General features: G+C 49.4%; 1 protein-coding gene across 1 annotated transcript in view; it reads right to left on the minus strand.

The window, feature by feature from the left end:
- LOC141161304 (dynein axonemal heavy chain 11-like) overlaps positions 1 to 21,158 on the minus strand; it is a 131,172-nt gene that overhangs the window by 62,243 nt on the left and 47,771 nt on the right. The window contains exons 5-6 of the mRNA XM_073646118.1: positions 19,094 to 19,264; positions 16,182 to 16,304 (exon numbers count right to left, since the gene is read on the minus strand). Coding sequence (XP_073502219.1) covers positions 16,182 to 16,304; positions 19,094 to 19,264 — 294 coding nt within the window. The remainder of the gene's footprint in view (positions 1 to 16,181; positions 16,305 to 19,093; positions 19,265 to 21,158) is intronic.

Consider the following 21,158-nt stretch of genomic DNA (forward strand, 5'->3'; position numbering starts at 1 on the left):
GGCATGGACGACAGTCAAACTGGAGACGGTCAGGGGCCTGCGTACAGTAGATGATTTGGTGCGGGTGCTGGAGAACACTTATGGGCCGACCACATACCAGGGAACACTGCGACACATGTTCTTTAGACGGACGCAGCTTGAATGGGAGGATATTCCCCAATATGCGAACGCCCTTCAGGTACTCCTTGAACAAACCTGTGGAAAAGGGGAGCAACTAGCTGGTATGGCTCCTCGTGACCTGGTACTGAGAGACCAATTTGTAATAGGACTGAGAGACTAGTATCTTAACTGCACGTTACAGGACTTGATCCGGATGATGCCGGCTCTTACTTTTGCTGAAGTCAAACAGGAAGCCATAGAACGTTCAAGGGGACCCGTCATGGATGTGGGGATTCAAGGTGCTGCGTGCAGATCCATATCTGACATTAAAAATCCGAACAGTGACACGGAAGACCTGAAACAGATGGTAGCAGACTTACAGAGACAGATATTACAGTTAACATTAGACCGACAGGGAGACCAGCGAAGACAGCCTAGTCGTCCCATGGGACAGTGTTGGTCATGCGGTGATCCTCGCCATAGGGTAAATCGTTGTCCTCAACACTTCCCTCCGCAACAACCTCCGTCGCACCAACGAACAAACCCTCAGTCACCCCAGCGAAGGGAATTTCGATCAGACCAGCGAATTGAACCCCAGCCATATCCACAAGCAGAGCTACCACGCCGGGCCTCACCACAATGGCCGCCGTTAAACTAGACACCCCTGCAGCTGAGGCTCGCGCAGCAGGGGAGGCCAAGGAGAGGGGTGTGGAAAAACAGAGCCGATGGCGGAGTGCTCTTGCCGCGAATAGCCCGACACTTGAAGTTATCCTGGAAGGAATTGCCGTGCAGGGACTGATGGACACCGGGTCACAAGTGACCACGATCTCTGAACAGTTTTACGAAAATTACCTCAAACCAAGAACTGCTCGTGACCCAGACACCACCATTAAGATTATTGCGGCTAATAATCTACCCATTCCAGTGACCGGAGTTGCTTGGATGGACACAAAGGCCTGCGGACAGGACTTAGGGAAACGAGGGATCGTCATCGTCAAGGAAGGTATCGGCTCCGAGACCCCAGTGATAGTTGGAATGAACATCTTGAAAGACCTGGACCTTATGCTGTTGACAAGAAAAGGACCCAAATACTGGCAGAAAGTCACCAAACATAAGCCGACTCGTCTGGCGTTCCAGCGCGTAATCCGGACCGTTGGACTTCAACAGATGGCAGAGGAACAACTACCCCTAGCCGCCATTACGGTGCCACGCCGTACCCGGATTACTTTGCCCGCTGAAAAAGAGACAGTCATTTCCTTACCCCTTAACACCCACCGACAACTTGAGGGGGTTGAAGTGTTGATCGAGCCGAGGACCCCAAGTGGGGGTAAGCTAAACCCACTAGTTGCTCGCACTCTAGCTGTCGTGAGGAACGGGAGAGTCCCTGTCAGGCTAAACAACACCGCAGACGTAGGCCTAGCCCTTGAAGCCGGCACTCAACTTGCCCGGGTATATGCTCTACCCACGGAAGTGAATCCCATTGGACCCCTAGAATTCACCCCGTCTACAGAAGGCGACTGGACGGTAACCGTCTCAGCCATAAATGCTCAAGTAGACGATGAAGACATTGGGCGAAAACTACGGGAAAAAGTGCAGCTAGACACGTCTCAGTACACCAAACAAGAAGTGTTTCAAGTGGAGGAACTCCTGCGGGAACACCAAGACTCCTTTGCAAAGCATGACACAGACTTTGGGTGTACCACCAGTATCCAGCACGAGATACCCACGGGCGATACCCCCCCTATCCGCGAGAGGTACCGGCAGATACCACCTCAGCAATACCAGGAGGTGAAAAGCCTGTTAGAATCCATGCTACACGCCGGTGTGGTACGTGAAAGCCAGAGCCCGTGGGCTGCCCCCGTGGTGATAGTGAAAAAGAAAGATGGTTCCCTAAGGTTTTGCGTGGACTACCGTAGGCTGAACGCTTGCACTATCCGGGACTCATATCCACTTCCCCGGATCGAAAAGTCACTGACCGCCCTGAAGAAGGCCAAATATTTTTCGTCCCTAGACCTGGCCAGTGGATATTGGCAGGTTCCAATGAGCGAGAAGGACAGGGAAAAGACCGCCTTCATCCTTCCCATGGGCCTGTATGAGTTCGACCGGATGCCGTTCGGCTTGAATAACGCACCGGGGACCTTTCAGAGACTAATGGAACGCTGTCTGGGAGACTTTAACTTTGAGTTTACGCTGATATACCTTGACGACATCGTGGTATACTCTGCCACCTTTGCAGATCATCTTCACAAGCTTGGCCAAGTGTTCCAGCGCTTGAGTCGACACGGCTTGAAGTTGAAGCCCAGCAAGTGCCGTCTGTTCCAACAGGAAATCGACTACTTGGGTCACCGGATCTCGGCCGAAGGCGTCCAGCCCTCTCCGGAGAAGATAGCAGCCGTTCAAGAGTGGCCGCAGCCAACTACCGTCAAGGAAGTCCGGGCTTTTCTGGGGCTAGCAGGCTACTACCGTCGGTTTGTCAAGGACTTTGCTCGACTTGCTGAACCATTGCATGAGGTTCTCCGAGGGACCGCGAACAGCCCCAGAGGACGACGCATCAGTTGGGGGCCTGACCGAGAAAAATCCTTTCAGGCACTTAAGGCTGCTCTAACATCACCCCCTGTTCTGGCGTATGCAGACTACACATTACCGTTTCAGTTGCACACCGACGCCAGCCTTCAAGGTCTAGGGGCGGTCCTCTCTCAAGTTCAAGATAATAAAGAACGCGTGATAGCCTATGCCAGTAGGTCTCTCCGTGACACCGAAAAGAATCCCGTCAACTACAGCTCCTTCCGCTTGGAACTCCTGGCTCTGACTTGGGCTATGACGGAGAAATTTGCTGGCTATCTGACAGGAGCGGAAGTGCTGGTCATGACGGACAACAATCCTCTTGCCCACCTAGAGAATGCCAAACTAGGGGCAGTGGAACAGCGCTGGATGGCCAGGCTCTCTAGATTCCAGTAAAAGATTAAATACAGAGCGGGGAATGAGAATCAGAATGCTGACAGCCTGTCTAGAGTGACATCATCCCCGCCAGTGGGGGACCGGGATGAAGAGTTGGAGGAAGATGAGATGCCTGACTTTGCCCGGCTCGCAAAGCAAATAGAAGATAGCCGCCAGTATGCGGTAGGAGGGATTGAAGCCGTAGTGGGATCTCCCCTGTCCCAGCAAGAATGGGCCAAGCTTCAAGATCGAGATCCCGAGCACGTCTTACTGAAACAGTATGTGAATAAACAAGAGAAACCGCCCTCCGAAGTGAGAGCCCGACTATCGACCGGAGCCTTGGCTCTGCTTGCCCAGTGGGATCGGCTGATCGTGAAAGATGGAGTCCTGTGTCGCAGGGCCCTTTTATCCCATATGCTGGAGGAGTGTTTGCAGATTGTCGTCCCGGTGCAGTTGGCCCATGAGATGGTGGGCGAAGCTCACAAGAGGAACGGCCACTTCGGCATAGACAAGACCCTCCGGTGGACCCAGCAGTTCATTTTTTGTCCGGGGCTCCGTAAGTTGGTTGAAAACATCTGTCAAGCATGCCGTACCTGTGAATTCCACAAGTCCGCGGAGCAGCGTGCCCCCGTCCAGACTATTAAGACGTCGAGGCCCCTCGAGCTGTTGATGGTGGACTATCTGTTGATCGGAACGGCGAATAGTGGCTACCAATACTGTCTGGTGATGGTGGACCACTTCACGAAATTCGCCGTCGCTGTTGCTACCAAGGATCAGACTGCTGAATCAGCTGCACAGGCCATCTGTCAGCAATTCGTTCGGGTCTACGGGTGTCCGGAGCGGCTACACTCTGATCAGGGGGCTTGTTTCGAAGGGCGAGTCATTGAAGAACTCCAACGGATGTATGGAATCAAGAAGTCCAGGACCACCCCTTACCATCCACAAGGGAATGGCGCGTGTGAACGCTTTAACCGGACCCTCTTACAACTGATCCGGACTTTGGCTGAAGACAAAAAGCCCGACTGGCCTTGATTCCTCCCGGAACTGCTGTGGGCCTATAATAATCAGGTCCATTCTGTCACCGGATACACCCCATACACCCTTCTCTTTGGCCGTCCAGGCAAAGACATCCATGAGTTGCAACTGTCTAGCTCCGAAGAAGATACCTGTGGTACCTATCCTTCCTGGCTACAAACACACCGCCAGAGAATGGAGACTGTCTACCGGCTAGTAGGCCGACAAATTCAGGATCAAGTGCATGCTGACCCACTTCCGGTATAAGAAGACCCACTGAATGTAGGTCAACTGGTCCTAGTCAGAATAAAGAAGCCGCAAGGGAAACTCCGGCCCAAGTGGGAGACCGAAGTCTATCGAGTAATTGGACAGCCGTACCCCGGTGGCCCCGTCTATCGAGTGCAGGGCGAAGACAGCGGCAGCATCCGAACTTTGCACCGTAATATGTTGCGCCCCTGCCGTTCCCAGCCTGACTCCCCTACTGTGATACCTAGAGAGATGGATATCACTAATACTGTCGGAGACACTGACCCCGGGGATGTAGAGACTGAATGCATGCCTCCCCCTGTCCGTCCGACTGACGCACTTGAACCAACTACCTCCTCTACTGACATGTTGACTGGGAAAGAGAGTGGGGTGACTGATAGGAGAGAGGGGATCCAACCCGTTAGGCGGACAACGAGGACCACTGCAGGGGTACCTCCAGGACAGTCCTACAGAGACCAATATGTGTGGCCCTCTTCCCAGCCACCCCCTGTCACATCCACAGCCATCGCCGCCCTGGAGCCGGTCGTTGACAGGGACTGCCAACCTTTGAGTGGGGGGGCGTGTAGTGAGCTGGCAGGCTCTGGCTGTTCTGTGATCATTGAAATAGAGTCTGTTACAGAAATGATTACGCAGGATGATGTTGCCACCTTGTGGCCAGAGGTTGCACCTGCGCAGGGTGTGATGACAGAGAAAAAGACTGAGCCTCCTGTGTCCGGCCCTAGAGAGTCACGTGACCAAAAGTGGGAAGCAGAAAAAAGCGCGAAGAGAGTTTGCTGTGGTCTGTGAAAAGAGCCAGGACGGTGTGCAGGCCCTCGTGCGTGGCGCAGGAGAGACTCTCAACGGGATTTCTTTTACCTGACACCATATCCTCGGGGCCTTCCCCAGCTTCTTCACTGCTGAGGGATACAGCTATTACACTCCCTGCTACTGGAGTGTGGACTACATAAGGGATCCACCAAAGCTGCTATCCGGATCAGAGAGACTGTAAGCGGGTCCTCTGGTGAGAGGCCGAAGTATTCCCTCCTTTCAGCGTAATTTGTTGTTCCTGTTTTTTTCTCCGGTTGGGACGCCCTCCTGCAAAGACAGACAGGCCTGCGACGGGGGACACATCCTTCTGGAGTAAAGGACTGGTAACGTGTGAGTAGGGACAGTGAGGGTCAGCTTATCAGCACACGTTATTACTGTGCATATTTACGGTTGTCATTTATTGTTTTTCTTTGCTGTGTTAAAAATGTATATGAGTAAAGATACGGTTATCAAGATGGAGTCTGTGTGTGGGGATCTTGCTGGGCCAGATCATAGATACCAATGCGCGGCCTTGCCCGCGGTCACTTCATCTGGCGTAGTCGGCAGGATCTGTGACCAACAAGATTCCCACCCAGGCCATGTGTACAGTCAGAAACCCCCGCCGGTGTCTATTGTGAATCAGGTCAGGAAATTTGGCGGACGAAACTACCCTGTACCAGAGTGGGCGGAACAAGTCCGGATACTGAGGGAAATGTATAATATTGACCCTAAGACCTTGGCAGAAATGGCGGTACTGACGCTAGAGGGGGAGGCATGGACGACAGTCAGACTGGAGACGGTCAGGGGCCTGCGTACAGTAGATGATTTGGTGCGGGTGCTGGAGAACACTTATGGGCCGACCACATACCAGGGAACACTGCGACACATGTTCTTTAGACGGACGCAGCTTGAATGGGAGGATATTCCCCAATATGCGAACGCCCTTCAGGTACTCCTTGAACAAACCTGTGGAAAAGGGGAGCAACTAGCTGGTATGGCTCCTCGTGACCTGGTACTGAGAGACCAATTTGTAATAGGACTGAGAGACTAGTATCTTAACCGCACGTTACAGGACTTGATCCGGATGATGCCGGCTCTTACTTTTGCTGAAGTCAAACAGGAAGCCATAGAACGTTCAAGGGGACCCGTCATGGATGTGGGGATTCAAGGTGCTGCGTGCAGATCCATATCTGACATTAAAAATCCGAACAGTGACACGGAAGACCTGAAACAGATGGTAGCAGACTTACAGAGACAAATATTACAGTTAACATTAGACCGACAGGGAGACTAGCGAAGACAGCCTAGTCGTCCCGTGGGACAGTGTTGGTCATGCGGTGATCCTCGCCATAGGGCAAATCGTTGTCCTCAACACTTCCCTCCGCAACAACCTCCGTCGCACCAACGAACAAACCCTCAGTCACCCCAGCGAAGGGAATTTCGATCAGACCAGCGAATTGAACCTCAGCCATATCCACAAGCAGAGCTACCACGCCGGGCCTCACCACAATGGCCGCCGTTAAACTAGACACCCCTGCAGCTGAGGCTCGCGCAGCAGGGGAGGCCAAGGAGAGGGGTGTGGAAAAACAGAGCCGATGGCGGAGTGCTCTTGCCGCGAATAGCCCGACACTTGAAGTTATCCTGGAAGGAATTGCCGTGCAGGGACTGATGGACACCGGGTCACAAGTGACCACGATCTCTGAACAGTTTTACGAAAATTACCTCAAACCAAGAACTGCTCGTGACCCAGACACCACCATTAAGATTATTGCGGCTAATTATCTACCCATTCCAGTGACCGGAGTTGCTTGGATGGACACAAAGGCCTGCGGACAGGACTTAGGGAAACGAGGGATCGTCATCGTCAAGGAAGGTTTCGGCTCCGAGACCCCAGTGATAGTTGGAATGAACATCTTGAAAGACCTGGACCTTATGCTGTTGACAAGAAAAGGACCCAAATACTGGCAGAAAGTCACCAAACATAAGCCGACTCGTCTGGCGTTCCAGCGCGTAATCCGGACCGTTGGACTTCAACAGATGGCAGAGGAACAACTACCCCTAGCCGCCATTACGGTGCCACGCCGTACCCGGATTACTTTGCCCGCTGAAAAAGAGACAGTCATTTCCTTACCCCTTAACACCCACCGACAACTTGAGGGGGTTGAAGTGTTGATCGAGCCGAGGACCCCAAGTGGGGGTAAGCTAAACCCACTAGTTGCTTGCACTCTAGCTGTCGTGAGGAACGGGAGAGTCCCTGTCAGGCTAAACAACACCGCAGACGTAGGCCTAGCCCTTGAAGCCGGCACTCAACTTGCCCGGGTATATGCTCTACCCACGGAAGTGAATCCCATTGGACCCCTAGAATTCACCCCGTCTACAGAAGGCGACTGGACGGTAACCGTCTCAGCCATAAATGCTCAAGTAGACGATGAAGACATTGGGCGAAAACTACGGGAAAAAGTGCAGCTAGACACGTCTCAGTACACCAAACAAGAAGTGTTTCAAGTGGAGGAACTCCTGCGGGAACACCAAGACTCCTTTGCAAAGCATGACACAGACTTTGGGTGTACCACCAGTATCCAGCACGAGATACCCACGGGCGATACCCCCCCTATCCGCGAGAGGTACCGGCAGATACCACCTCAGCAATACCAGGAGGTGAAAAGCCTGTTAGAATCCATGCTACACGCCGGTGTGGTACGTGAAAGCCAGAGCCCGTGGGCTGCCCCCGTGGTGATAGTGAAAAAGAAAGATGGTTCCCTAAGGTTTTGCGTGGACTACCGTAGGCTGAACGCTTGCACTATCCGGGACTCATATCCACTTCCCCGGATCGAAGAGTCACTGACCGCCCTGAAGAAGGCCAAATATTTTTCGTCCCTAGACCTGGCCAGTGGATATTGGCAGGTTCCAATGAGCGAGAAGGACAGGGAAAAGACCGCCTTCATCCTTCCCATGGGCCTGTATGAGTTCGACCGGATGCCGTTCGGCTTGAATAACGCACCGGGGACCTTTCAGAGACTAATGGAACGCTGTCTGGGAGACTTTAACTTTGAGTTTACGCTGATATACCTTGACGACATCGTGGTATACTCCGCCACCTTTGCAGATCATCTTCACAAGCTTGGCCAAGTGTTCCAGCGCTTGAGGCGACACGGCTTGAAGTTGAAGCCCAGCAAGTGCCGTCTGTTCCAACAGGAAATCGACTACTTGGGTCACCGGATCTCGGCCGAAGGCGTCCAGCCCTCTCCGGAGAAGATAGCAGCCGTTCAAGAGTGGCCGCAGCCAACTACCGTCAAGGAAGTCCTGGCTTTTCTGGGGCTAGCAGGCTACTACCGTCGGTTTGTCAAGGACTTTGCTCGACTTGCTGAACCATTGCATGAGGTTCTCCGAGGGACCTCGAACAGCCCCAGAGGACGACGCATCAGTTGGGGGCCTGACCGAGAAAAATCCTTTCAGGCACTTAAGGCTGCTCTAACATCACCCCCTGTTCTGGCGTATGCAGACTACACATTACCGTTTCAGTTGCACACCGACGCCAGCCTTCAAGGTCTAGGGGCGGTCCTCTCTCAAGTTCAAGATAATAAAGAACGCGTGATAGCCTATGCCAGTAGGTCTCTCCGTGACACCGAAAAGAATCCCGTCAACTACAGCTCCTTCTGCTTGGAACTCCTGGCTCTGACTTGGGCTATGACGGAGAAATTTGCTGGCTATCTGACAGGAGCGGAAGTGCTGGTCATGACGGACAACAATCCTCTTGCCCACCTAGAGAATGCCAAACTAGGGGCAGTGGAACAGCGCTGGATGGCCAGGCTCTCTAGATTCCAGTAAAAGATTAAATACAGAGCGGGGAATGAGAATCAGAATGCTGACAGCCTGTCTAGAGTGACATCATCCCCGCCAGTGGGGGACCGGGATGAAGAGTTGGAGGAAGATGAGATGCCTGACTTTGCCCGGCTCGCAAAGCAAATAGAAGATAGCCGCCAGTATGCGGTAGGAGGGATTGAAGCCGTAGTGGGATCTCCCCTGTCCCAGCAAGAATGGGCCAAGCTTCAAGATCGAGATCCCGAGCACGTCTTACTGAAACAGTATGTGAATAAACAAGAGAAACCGCCCTCCGAAGTGAGAGCCCGACTATCGACTGGAGCCTTGGCTCTGCTTGCCCAGTGGGATCGGCTGATCGTGAAAGATGGAGTCCTGTGTCGCAGGGCCCTTTTATCCCATATGCTGGAGGAGTGTTTGCAGATTGTCGTCCCGGTGCAGTTGGCCCATGAGATGGTGGGCGAAGCTCACAAGAGGAACGGCCACTTCGGCATAGACAAGACCCTCCGGTGGACCCAGCAGTTCATTTTTTGTCCGGGGCTCCGTAAGTTGGTGGAAAACGTCTGTCAAGCATGCCGTACCTGTGAATTCCACAAGTCCGCGGAGCAGCGTGCCCCCGTCCAGACTATTAAGACGTCGAGGCCCCTCGAGCTGTTGATGGTGGACTATCTGTTGATCGGAACGGCGAATAGTGGCTACCAATACTGTCTGGTGATGGTGGACCACTTCACGAAATTCGCCGTCGCTGTTGCTACCAAGGATCAGACTGCTGAATCAGCTGCACAGGCCATCTGTCAGCAATTCGTTCGGGTCTACGGGTGTCCGGAGCGGCTACACTCTGATCAGGGGGCTTGTTTCGAAGGGCGAGTCATTGAAGAACTCCAACGGATGTATGGAATCAAGAAGTCCAGGACCACCCCTTACCATCCACAAGGGAATGGCGCGTGTGAACGCTTTAACCGGACCCTCTTACAACTGATCCGGACTTTTGCTGAAGACAAAAAGCCCGACTGGCCTCGATTCCTCCCGGAACTGCTGTGGGCCTATAATAATCAGGTCCATTCTGTCACCGGATACACCCCATACACCCTTCTCTTTGGCCGTCCAGGCAAAGACATCCATGAGTTGCAACTGTCTAGCTCCGAAGAAGATACCTGTGGTACCTATCCTTCCTGGCTACAAACACACCGCCAGAGAATGGAGACTGTCTACCGGCTAGTAGGCCGACAAATTCAGGATCAAGTGCACGCTGACCCACTTCCGGTACAAGAAGACCCACTGAATGTAGGTCAACTGGTCCTAGTCAGAATAAAGAAGCCGCAAGGGAAACTCCGGCCCAAGTGGGAGACCGAAGTCTATCGAGTAATTGGACAGCCGTACCCCGGTGGCCCCGTCTATCGAGTGCAGGGCGAAGACAGCGGCAGCATCCGAACTTTGCACCGTAATATGTTGCGCCCCTGCCGTTCCCAGCCTGACTCCCCTACTGTGATACCTAGAGAGATGGATATCACTAATACTGTCGGAGACACTGACCCCGGGGATGTAGAGACTGAATGCATGCCTCCCCCTGTCCGTCCGACTGACGCACTTGAACCAACTACCTCCTCTACTGACATGTTGACTGGGAAAGAGAGTGGGGTGACTGATAGGAGAGAGGGGATCCTACCCGTTAGGCGGACAACGAGGACCACTGCAGGGGTACCTCCAGGACAGTCCTACAGAGACCAATATGTGTGGCCCTCTTCCCAGCCACCCCCTGTCACATCCACAGCCATCGCCGCCCTGGAGCTGGTCGTTGACAGGGACTGCCAACCTTTGAGTGGGGGGGCGTGTAGTGAGCTGGCAGGCTCTGGCTGTTCTGTGATCATTGAAATAGAGTCTGTTACAGAAATGATTACGCAGGATGATGTTGCCACCTTGTGGCCAGAGGTTGCAACTGCGCAGGGTGTGATGACAGAGAAAAAGACTGAGCCTCCTGTGTCCGGCCCTAGAGAGTCACGTGACCAAAAGTGGGAAGCAGAAAAAAGCGCGAAGAGAGTTTGCTGTGGTCTGTGAAAAGAGCCAGGACGGTGTGCAGGCCCTCGTGCGTGGCGCAGGAGAGACTCTCAACGGGATTTCTTTTACCTGACACCATATCCTCGGGGCCTTCCCCAGCTTCTTCACTGCTGAGGGATACAGCTATTACACTCCCTGCTACTGGAGTGTGGACTACATAAGGGATCCACCAAAGCTGCTGTCCGGATCAGACAGACTGTAAGCGGGTCCTCTGGTGAGAGGCCGAAGTATTCCCTCCTTTCAGCGTAATTTGTTGTTCCTGTTTTTTTCTCCGGCTGGGACGCCCTCCTGCAAAGACAGACAGGCCTGCGACGGGGGACACATCCTTCTGGAGTAAAGGACTGGTAACGTGTGAGTAGGGTCAGCTTATCAGTACACGTTATTACTGTGCATATTTACGGTTGTCATTTATTGTTTTTCTTTGCTGTGTTAAAAATGTATATGAGTAAAGATACGGTTATCAAGATGGAGTCTGTGTGTGGGGATCTTGCTGGGCCAGATCATAGATACCAATGCGCGGCCTTGCCCGCGGTCACTTCATCGTCACAACAGAATAACTACAATATAGGGTCAAAAGTTATAAAAGCCATGACTTTTTACAAAAGAATTTTTTTCCACTCATTGTTAACATTTTAAAACAATTTAAATTCAAATTTAAAAACAATTTTATTAGCTGGAAAACCTCTTTAAAGAAAAACCTGTCATCAGGATTATCCATGTTAAACTAAAAGTATGGGCATAATGGCGCTGTCATACTGGTTTAATAGATATCTTCAGAGTAGAAATCTGCAGCCTGGTTTTTGTTAAATCATCATTAGAAGGTTCGGATTCCTAAATTCTTTGTGCATCGGGGCTGGACTGTAGGTAGGGTCTTTGGCTCAGCCACGGCCCCTCCGCTGCCTCTGATGTCTTTATCTTAACATGGATAATCCTGATGACAGGTTCTCTTTAACTCGCTCATGCATCTACTGTGTCAATTTTACCGCTTGATCTTTTTAATTCGTAACTTGAACTTTAAAACAAATAAATAAAATTGTTTTTCAAGATCTTTCCTAAAATTTAATATGGATAAAACTGAATTCATCATGTTTCCACCATCTCGCTCAACCCCCAAGCTTGACCTATCTATCAAAGTCAATGGCTGTCCACGTTCCTCAGTCCCGCAAGCTCGCTGCCTCGGGGTAACACTTGACTCTGATCTCTCCTTCAAACCTCATATCCAAGCCCTTTCCTCTTCCTGCCGACTCCAACTCAAAAATATTTCCCGGATCTGCCCATTCCTCAACCATGAATCTGCAAAAACACTAGTGCACTCCCTCATCATCTCTGACCTGGACTACTGCAACCTCCTGCTCTGTGGCCTCTCCTCTAACACTCTCGCACCCCTGCAATCTATCCTAAACTCTGCTGCCCGACTAATCCACCTGTGCCCCCGCTATTCCCCAGCTTCTCTCTGTCAATCCCTTCACTGGCTCCCCATTGCCCAGAGATTCCAGTTCAAAACCCTAACCATGGCATATAAAACCATCCACAATCTGTCTCCTCCATTCATCTGTTAACTAGTCTCCTGGTACTTACCTGCACGCAACCTCCAATCCTCACAAGATCTCCTGCTCTACTCCCCTCTTCCCACAATCACATAAAATATTTCTCCCATGCATCCCCCCTACTATGGAACACTCTACCCCAACACATCAGACTCTCGCCTATCGTGGAAACCTTCAAAAGGAACCTGAAGACCCACCTCTTCCAACAAGCCTACAGCCTGCAGTAACCCTCGCTTAACCACACAGCAGCACAAACAGCTCTACCCTCACCTACTGTATCCTCACCCATCCCGCGTAGATTGTGAGCCCTCGCGGGCAGGGTCCTCTCTCCTCCTGTACCAGTCAGTGACTCGTTTTTGTTCAAATTATTGTACTTGTTGTTTGCTATGTATACCCCTTTTAAACATGTAAAGAGCCATGGAATTAATGGCGCTATAATAATAAATAATAATAATAATCTTTCAGAGAGAAGACATTCTGGCAATTGGAATATTCGACCACAGGTTTACGTTCATAGTCAGCTTTACCCTCCTATAGTCAACCACCAGTCTTTTTGCAGGCCTGTATCCAGATCCCTTCTCACAGTAGGCAATTTGCAGAATAAGATGTTCTTAGTTATTCAACAAATCACTATGTATTACAGTTGTGGGCTGGAAACAAAATGTTGAAAAGGACCTGTCACTAGGTCAAAAGTGGCCAGCGTTGGCACTTAATTTATTCCAGCTATTCCCTTGAGTATTCAACTTTTTTCTTTTTTTCAATCCGCCATATAATTCCAGTGATATAGGCCTTTTTGTTTAGAGCTTTTCTTTCTGATCTTTTTCACGGGGGCGGTGCTCACAGGGCAATAATACAGAGCAGCCTAAAGACATGCCCCCGATAATTTGTGAGCCACGCCCCTTTGATAAAGACCATAAAGATTAGCACTAAATAAAAAGGCTCATATCTCTGAAATTGTATGGTGGATTGAAAAACAGAGAAAAGTGAAATACTCAAGGGAGCAGCGAGAATAAAAGAAGGTAAAAAACTGGACACTTTTGATTTGGTGAGAGTTCTCCTTTAAGCATTTCCCTTAGGAACATAAAGACTGGATGCAACTTGACCGCAATCATTGGAAAAACTAATCTGAATAGTTATATATTTTTCCATAAATACTAAACATAACAAAATGCTTGATTAGCTTTTGATTTGTGTTGTACATCAGTCTCCTTGATATGTGGAACCATTGTCAAGGGGGTAGACGGCTATATGAGTGTGGCAATGTTATTGTTTTGATTAAGGTTGGTTCAGGTCACTGGGCAAAAAAAATTAAGGGGTACCACCATTCAACTTCTAGGACATCCTATTGGAATCAAATATAGGAAAGGGGCTGGAGCTGACATACTATTGGTGCAACATGTGCAGGCGCACAGGTTCCCAAAAGAAAAGAGGGCTACTTCCACATCTAAAGAAGGTGGAATTGTGCATTATGATGAGCTATTGGACTGCAAAGGATCCATATGTTGCTATTGCACAGGAGCCCTCTTCTGTCTTTGTCCGCTCTTGGAAAGATGCATGCATGTAGCTATTCCTTCCCAATGGAGTCTATGGGATTTGCATAGACTGGTGAGCCAACAAGTGCATTGGATACCATTGGAGAGAGTCACTTACATGCACCACTCCTAGATGACCAGTATATATTAAAAATATATAAAAAGCTTGCACCCGGTTCTCCAATGCCTGTAGTGTTTTTAGTAAATGTACTGTATCTAAATGAAGACGGCTATATGAGTGTGGCAATGTTATTGTCTTGATTAAGGTTGGTTCAGGTCACTGGGCAAAAAAAATTAAGTGGTACCACCATTCAACTTCTAGGACCCCGTGACATTCTATTAAAATCAAATATAGGAAAGGTGCAGGAGCTGACATACTATTGGTGCAACATGTGCAGGTGCAAAGGCACCTTGGCATGTCTGGCTTGACATGTCACTCTCTGCAAATGTGGTGCCCCTGAGGGTTCGACCGCCACAGGAATGCTGAACTTCTTTAATGGAGTGTGGTGTTCCTCCTCTGAGGTAAGGCCAGTGTGATGGTAGTGACCTAGCCTTTTGCATCCAACACCACATTCCACCAGAGGGAGCTAGTATGCACTAGTGCTGCTCCCCTGGTTACAGGGAGACTGGGGAACACAAAGTGGTAGGAACCAGTTAGTGGGTGTGGGTGGAGGAACAGTTAGTTAGTGACACTTCTAATTTCATATTTAATAAAATGCCATCTTTGATCTTGGGTCTTCTGCTGGTCCTTCGTTGGTTTTTCGGTCTGTTCTCTGGTCTCTGACAGTGTGTCTGTCAGGTGGTCGTACTGTGCTGTCAAAATACTGTGTGTAATGTGACTTCCCTCCGGGAGCGCAGATCCTGTGTGGGCCTGCACCGGCATGGGACACAACCCTCGTACCCCGATCTATGGGATGAGAGGAAGGTTGCAGACAAGGAATGTCTCAACCCGGCCAAGGACCAGGATCAAGAAGGCCCGGGAGCTTTAGAGTGTGGCTCCCTAGCAAATGGGTACCGGGGAGGATGCAGACAGAGCGGAGCACGCCACCTGTCCTCGCCTACCTGATCTATTCAGAGGGATTCCGGCTGCGAGAGGGGTACCGGCCCCCAACACCCGACCTCGTACTTTATGTCCAGGACGGGAAAGCCCGGTTAGGCCCTGAGGATCCCGCCGGGCCTCGGATGGAGAGGAATTGCCACCAGAGCCCTACACCTGAGAGGAGCTCAGAGGGAGACCCAGCCTATCTACACACGCACAGACGGGAAAGGGTAAAGTCTGTAGTGCAGGAACACTCTGGTGTAGGGATGCTACCGCACACTGGACTTCCTCGGAGGTAGTCGGACCCCTGTCCCTGGTGGCCGCAGAACTCCGCGAGGAGCAGGGAGAAGCCTTGCGCTGCTTATGAGAACTGTGAGTAAAGCCTTGGAAATTCATCCCTATGGCATCCGGACTGTTCATTACGCTCCATACCATGCGACGCGGTGCCCGCACTCCCCGCGCTACTGCTACGGCCCCCCTTCATCCTGCCTTGCCTGCCCTGAGGCCGCGCTCCGCCTGTGGGGAGCAGCGAGAACTTTAGCCGCCATGACATCGGGCCTCAGCGGACTGTAGCGGCGCTGATGGCGCATCACCAGACACCACAGGTGGCGTAGTCGACAATTACCACTCAACCCGGAAAGCCCTAACATTATTTTTAATGTGACGGCCCTGGGCACGGAACGGGTCGAGGCCACGACTGCATCCCCGTTCTCAACATCTGACCCGGCTCCGAGTACCCCCATCTTCCCAGGGCAGGGCTTGAGAGCGTCACACAAGGAGAAATGTTACCCCTTGGATCCTAGTAAATGTATCAGAAGATCTGGTAGGGATTCCCTAGGTGCCCACAGTGATGGATCACCCAAGGCACATGCCTTTTTTATCCTTCCTATTATCTGGCCCACAGTTTATGATAGAGAGGTATTGGTGCGATTTCCCATTTTTAAAAGGTAGTTTTATAAAAGTATGCCAATATTTAAACTCTGCAATATTGCCATAACTTTTTTCTTCTTTAGACGAGCTTGTAAAGGAAGCTTAGATTTTTTGAACTATGAATAAGTGTACTGCTCCCAAACTAAGAAAACTTACCTTAATAGCGCTCCATGCTGAATTTGAAAGAAAGTCCAATGGACTATTATAGATATGGTCAATGTTAAAGCGAAGTAAGAAGTCAAGTTCTTGAATAGAAATTTCTTTAATCATTATCAAAAGCTGAAAAAAAGGTAAAAAAAAAAAGTAAAGAAAAACCCAGTTCAGTAACCAGAATGCAAAGTGTAAAGACTGTCACAAGTTCATGTCAGAAATGACGCACTTATAGACATTAAAGCCAACCTCTTTTCTATTTTATTGGATCAGCTAATGCATCAGCTGAAGGGCAAGGAAAGAGTTCACGATGTCTGAGCTGAGGAGCTGTCAGCAATGATGAAACATGAGGATGTGATGTCTACTCTTTGGAAAAAGTACTGATTTTCAGTGTCACAACTAGATATTGGATAATAGAGTTTACATAGGAACAGATTTAAATCACTGATATCTAACAAGGAGGAATATATTTTTTCATAGGTAGCACTGTATAGCATGTTCTATCTACCCCAAAATATATCATAATGAACAGAAGGGGACCATTTGTTAAGCCGTGTAAACTGTGTGCACATAGGCAATTTGTATTTTTAATGATTAATTTTATTACTGAAAAACTACAGTACTGCTGGTCAATACAAAAGGTTAATAAACCTGAATATTTAAGAAAGTAAAAGCGAGGTTTTGTCTTAGAAGAATATCTCTGTGTGCAGAATTATTGGGCGACTATTATTGTGCAGAATTAATGGGCAATTAAATGAAAAACATAAATTTTCTATCTCAATCGTCTATTTTCATCTGGTAAAGTGAGAATAATAACCAAACAACTCGAAATGTACAAAAATACATTTTTGACATAAAAAAAAATATCAGTGACCAATATAGCCGCCCTTCTTTTCAATAGCAGCCAAAAGCTCCATTCATGGAGTATGTCAGTTTCTTAAGCTGTTGATGTTCAACTTTTTGGGCAGCACCAACCACAGCTTCCCAGACACTGATCAGAGAGGTGACTGTTTTCCTTCACCGTTAATCTCCATAAGTTCTCAATAGGGTTTGGGTCAGGTGAGGAAGAGGCCGTGCCATTATCCATTTATCTGTAAGGCCCTTACTGGCACCGAGCAGAGGAGACTTCGATGCTGCGATGGAGCAATGTCCTGCATAACAATCATGGTTTTCTTGAAAGATGCAGACTTTTTCCTGTACTACTGCTGGAAGAAAGTAACTTCTAAACTGGCAGTAGGTTTGGGAGCTGATTTTGAATCAATCTTCAACTTGAAAAGATCCAACAAGCTCCTCTTTAATAATCCCAGCCCATAGCAGTACCCCACCTAAACCACGCTGGTGTCTGAGTGGAAGTGGAGGTCTGCGCCCATTACTGATCCAACCACGGACCCATCCATCTGGTCCATTAGGAGTCGCTCTCATCTCATCAGTCCATGAGTCTCATCAGCCTCATTTTCCATAAAACGTTTGAAAAATCTGACTCAGATAATTCTTGGCCCAGTCTTGACGTTTGTGTGTCTTGTTCAGTGGTGGTCGGGTTTCAGCCTGCCTTATCTCGGCCATGTCTCTGAGCATTGAACACCCTGTACTTCTGTGTCTTGCTCAGTGGTGGTCGGGTTCAGGGTCCCTTACCTCGGCCATGTCTCTGCGCTCTGAACACCTTGTACCTCTGGGCCTCCAGGGAGGCTGCATTTCTGGAATATGACAGCACTGGAGGATAATGGCTTCCTGGTTGCTTCACATTTGATTCTTCTCACATCTTTGGCACTAAATGGGCATCTTTTTATCTCAACACTCTTTTATGACCCTGTTGACTATTTGCATCAAAACTTATGATGGTTCTGTGATTGCCCCAATATCCAATCCATTTCAAGAGTGCTGCCTCCTTCTATAAGACTTGTAACAATTTTTGACTTTTCAGAGTCAGTTAAATCTTTTTTTTTTGCCCATTTTGCCTGAGGAAAACAAGCTTTCTAATAATTCTGCATACCTAGATAAAGGGTGCTGTACCTTTATCCTCCCTCATTAGACAAATACACATCACCTGATCTGCCTTATCCAATAAGCATCCACATTTATACAGCTCAGATGCATAAAAGTTGTGATAAGGTAAAAATACTCTCTTGCCTAATATTATAGGCATACACTGTGTGCAAAATTAAATCCCATCTACGATAATGCATTCTACAAGCACGGAAAAAACGTGCAGCCTGTCTGTGATGTAGGAGCCAGTACCTAATACTATACAAGAGATAGTGTTTGTGTAATATGATTATTACATTTTGTTGTTCCTGTAATGTGTTATTCAGTTAAGGCCCCATACACATTAGATAATAGTTGACTGAACCCAATCTTTTCGGAGGGATCAGCTTATCATTTACTGTGTATGGGGGCCTCCAGACTGTCCCGGGTGTCCCCCAACAGATTAAGTTGGGGACATAAAAATTGGGAGGTTGGAATCCAATTGCCTAATCCTTGTAGTTAGTGGAAAGACAAGCTTTTGTCAGATTATGTTGACAATGGCTCTCTCATGGAGAACACACGAACACACTGTGCATGGTTGAGTTGGGAGAAACTCTAATGGCACTTTCTGTACAGGTCATATATTGTAGTGCCACTTTGCGCTATGAAAATAATAAAGTAAAAAGCCAGCTTTTTTTTGTAGCTTCCTTAATACCATATAAAAGTATCAATATAGAAAAATGTCTGCAAGTAATGCAGGAAAAAAGTTAAAAATAGTTTTAGCAATAATAGAAACCACCTGTATAAAGCATGGACACCTACTAGCAGTAATACTATACTTGCATTTGCGTCTTTAATTTTTTCAGTCTTACCTATATTACTAACCCAAAACAAACCCGATAGTCCCTATTGCTGGAAGGCACATGATGTAGAATTAAAAGTACCACACTCCATACCTGGAAAGCTAACTGGGCCGTGAAGGTTATTTTATCTCTTTCAAACAGTCCTCTGCTGATGTATATAAATGTGGAGAATGTCACACAGTCAATGAGGTTATTCACTCTCAATCGGACATCATCAGATGGTTCTGCTTGCTGCACAGCCTTGTGAAACACGATATTAAAAGCCTGCACATGAGAAATTAATTCAGATTATGTCAATTAACAGTGAAGACCGGAGCAAGGCAACTCTTAATGGCTCTACAATTAACTCTCCAGTGACAACACAAGGCTCTGCTGATGAACAATTGACGCGCCCCCTGGGCCTGTGTTGTGCAGGGGAACCCGGAACCGGGCCTGTTGTAGAATGCTGGGGGTTGTAGTCTCCGTGTGGCGGTGACCCGGTCCGTGCCCAGGGTGGTCAAATCAGTGGCAGTCTTAATGTATAGCAAATGTCCGACTACGCCACCCGTGGATTGCGGTCAGTGGGGACCGCCGCTGCGCTGCCGACCGCTGAGACTGATGTTGTTTGCGCAGCTGAGTATGGGATAACTCCCCACGGGAGAAGTATTTATTGCCTCAGGGCAGCTAATCTGAGAGATGATGGGAGTGATGGTGTGAGGGTCCCAGTGCTAATGGTGCTGGTGCGGCAAGGAATCACAGAGACGTGAGGTGCAGTTCAGGGTCTTTACTGATGGTACAAGGCAGACTCTCCCGGGAGTACTGGCTAGTATAAGGGGCCTGGTCAGTCTGCGAGCAAGCAGGAGTTCCCCTGGCCAGGTGGAGTTGTAGGCCTCCCCGTTTATCTGCACTCTTCCTGGCTACCTTGCTGTCAGCGGTTACAAGTATCCCACGTCCCTGAGTATACCGTGTGGTGCTCACCCGTATGGCTGGTGACTTGGGGCCTTCTGTTAGCCTCCGCTCCTGGATGGCGGCGCTGGTCCCTTCTTTGTGACTGAGCCTCTGGGCTTCTATGGCCAGAGGACCTGGAATCCCCTGCCGGTTGGTTTCTGCTGCTGGGTATATATCAGTCCCCACAGCCTCGGACTCCTGTGTCCGGTTTTAGTAACTTCAGCCAGGGCGAGCTATATCTCTGCTCACAGCCCCTGGCCTTCAGCTGCTGCTCCTACAGAGCTCCTGTTCTCACTTTCCCTCTCCAGGCTCTGACTGCTCTGCTTGTTCTGCAGGCTCTGTCTCCAGCTTCACTCACTAATCCCGCCCCAGACCCAGTTTATAAGGGCAGATTCCTCCCCTCCCAGGTCTGGGCGGACCGTGTTGCATGCTTAGGGCTCCTGACCAGAGAAACCTCCCACTTGCTCTCAGACATAATATCTCTATTACTGTGGCAACCAGACCCCTGGGGTGTCACATTCCCCCCTAGTAAATTTTAGTACTCCGGGACTAAACACATTTTTAAAACATAGTAACAGGGTATAAACAATAATACGATAACATATTTACAAGAAGCTTTAGTTCTTTAAAGGTCACGGCGTGTCCGCAACCGGGTGTCCATATCACCCAAGGTGAAGCTTTAAGCGGAGTAGGGGACCTGTCCAAAGCAAACCCCTTGCGTTGTCCTTGGGCGTGGCTGCAAGGGTAGACTAACTACTTTGGGCCGCAAGGAGGCCACGCCAGACAGGTTTTCTCTTCCGCGGCCGTCTTCGCAAGAGGCACCAAGGTGCAACTATCTACAAAACTGTTCCGGTTATCCAGTGTCCATAACCTGTTAGTCCAAATAAATCTGCAGGGTAACTGAGAAACATAATTAATAACAGGCAACAAACATAAACCATAAACAGTTAACAGATAAATTCACAGTGCATTAGTTTAGATTCTCCAGCGAGCGGGCATCTGACCTCTAGTGACTCTAGTGGACCTACGGAGCTCACTAACTGGTTCTGCACTACAGGGTGTAGGGGAGGTTGTAGGTAAACTGGGCAGCTGTCTGGGCACTCTTTGGCTCACTAGGGGCATGGCAGGCTCACTACTAGCAGAGGGTTGATCCTCCTGTACTGCTGGTGTGGACTCTTCTGCCTCTTGGGCCGGCTGCTCTTCCAGCTCTACCGGTTCCTCTGTAGGCACT

Source organism: Phyllobates terribilis, unplaced genomic scaffold (assembly GCF_046119375.1).
Source record: "Phyllobates terribilis strain yellow unplaced genomic scaffold, ASM4611937v1 Scaffold_9__5_contigs__length_417890890, whole genome shotgun sequence".
NCBI classification, from domain to species: Eukaryota; Metazoa; Chordata; class Amphibia; order Anura; family Dendrobatidae; genus Phyllobates; species Phyllobates terribilis.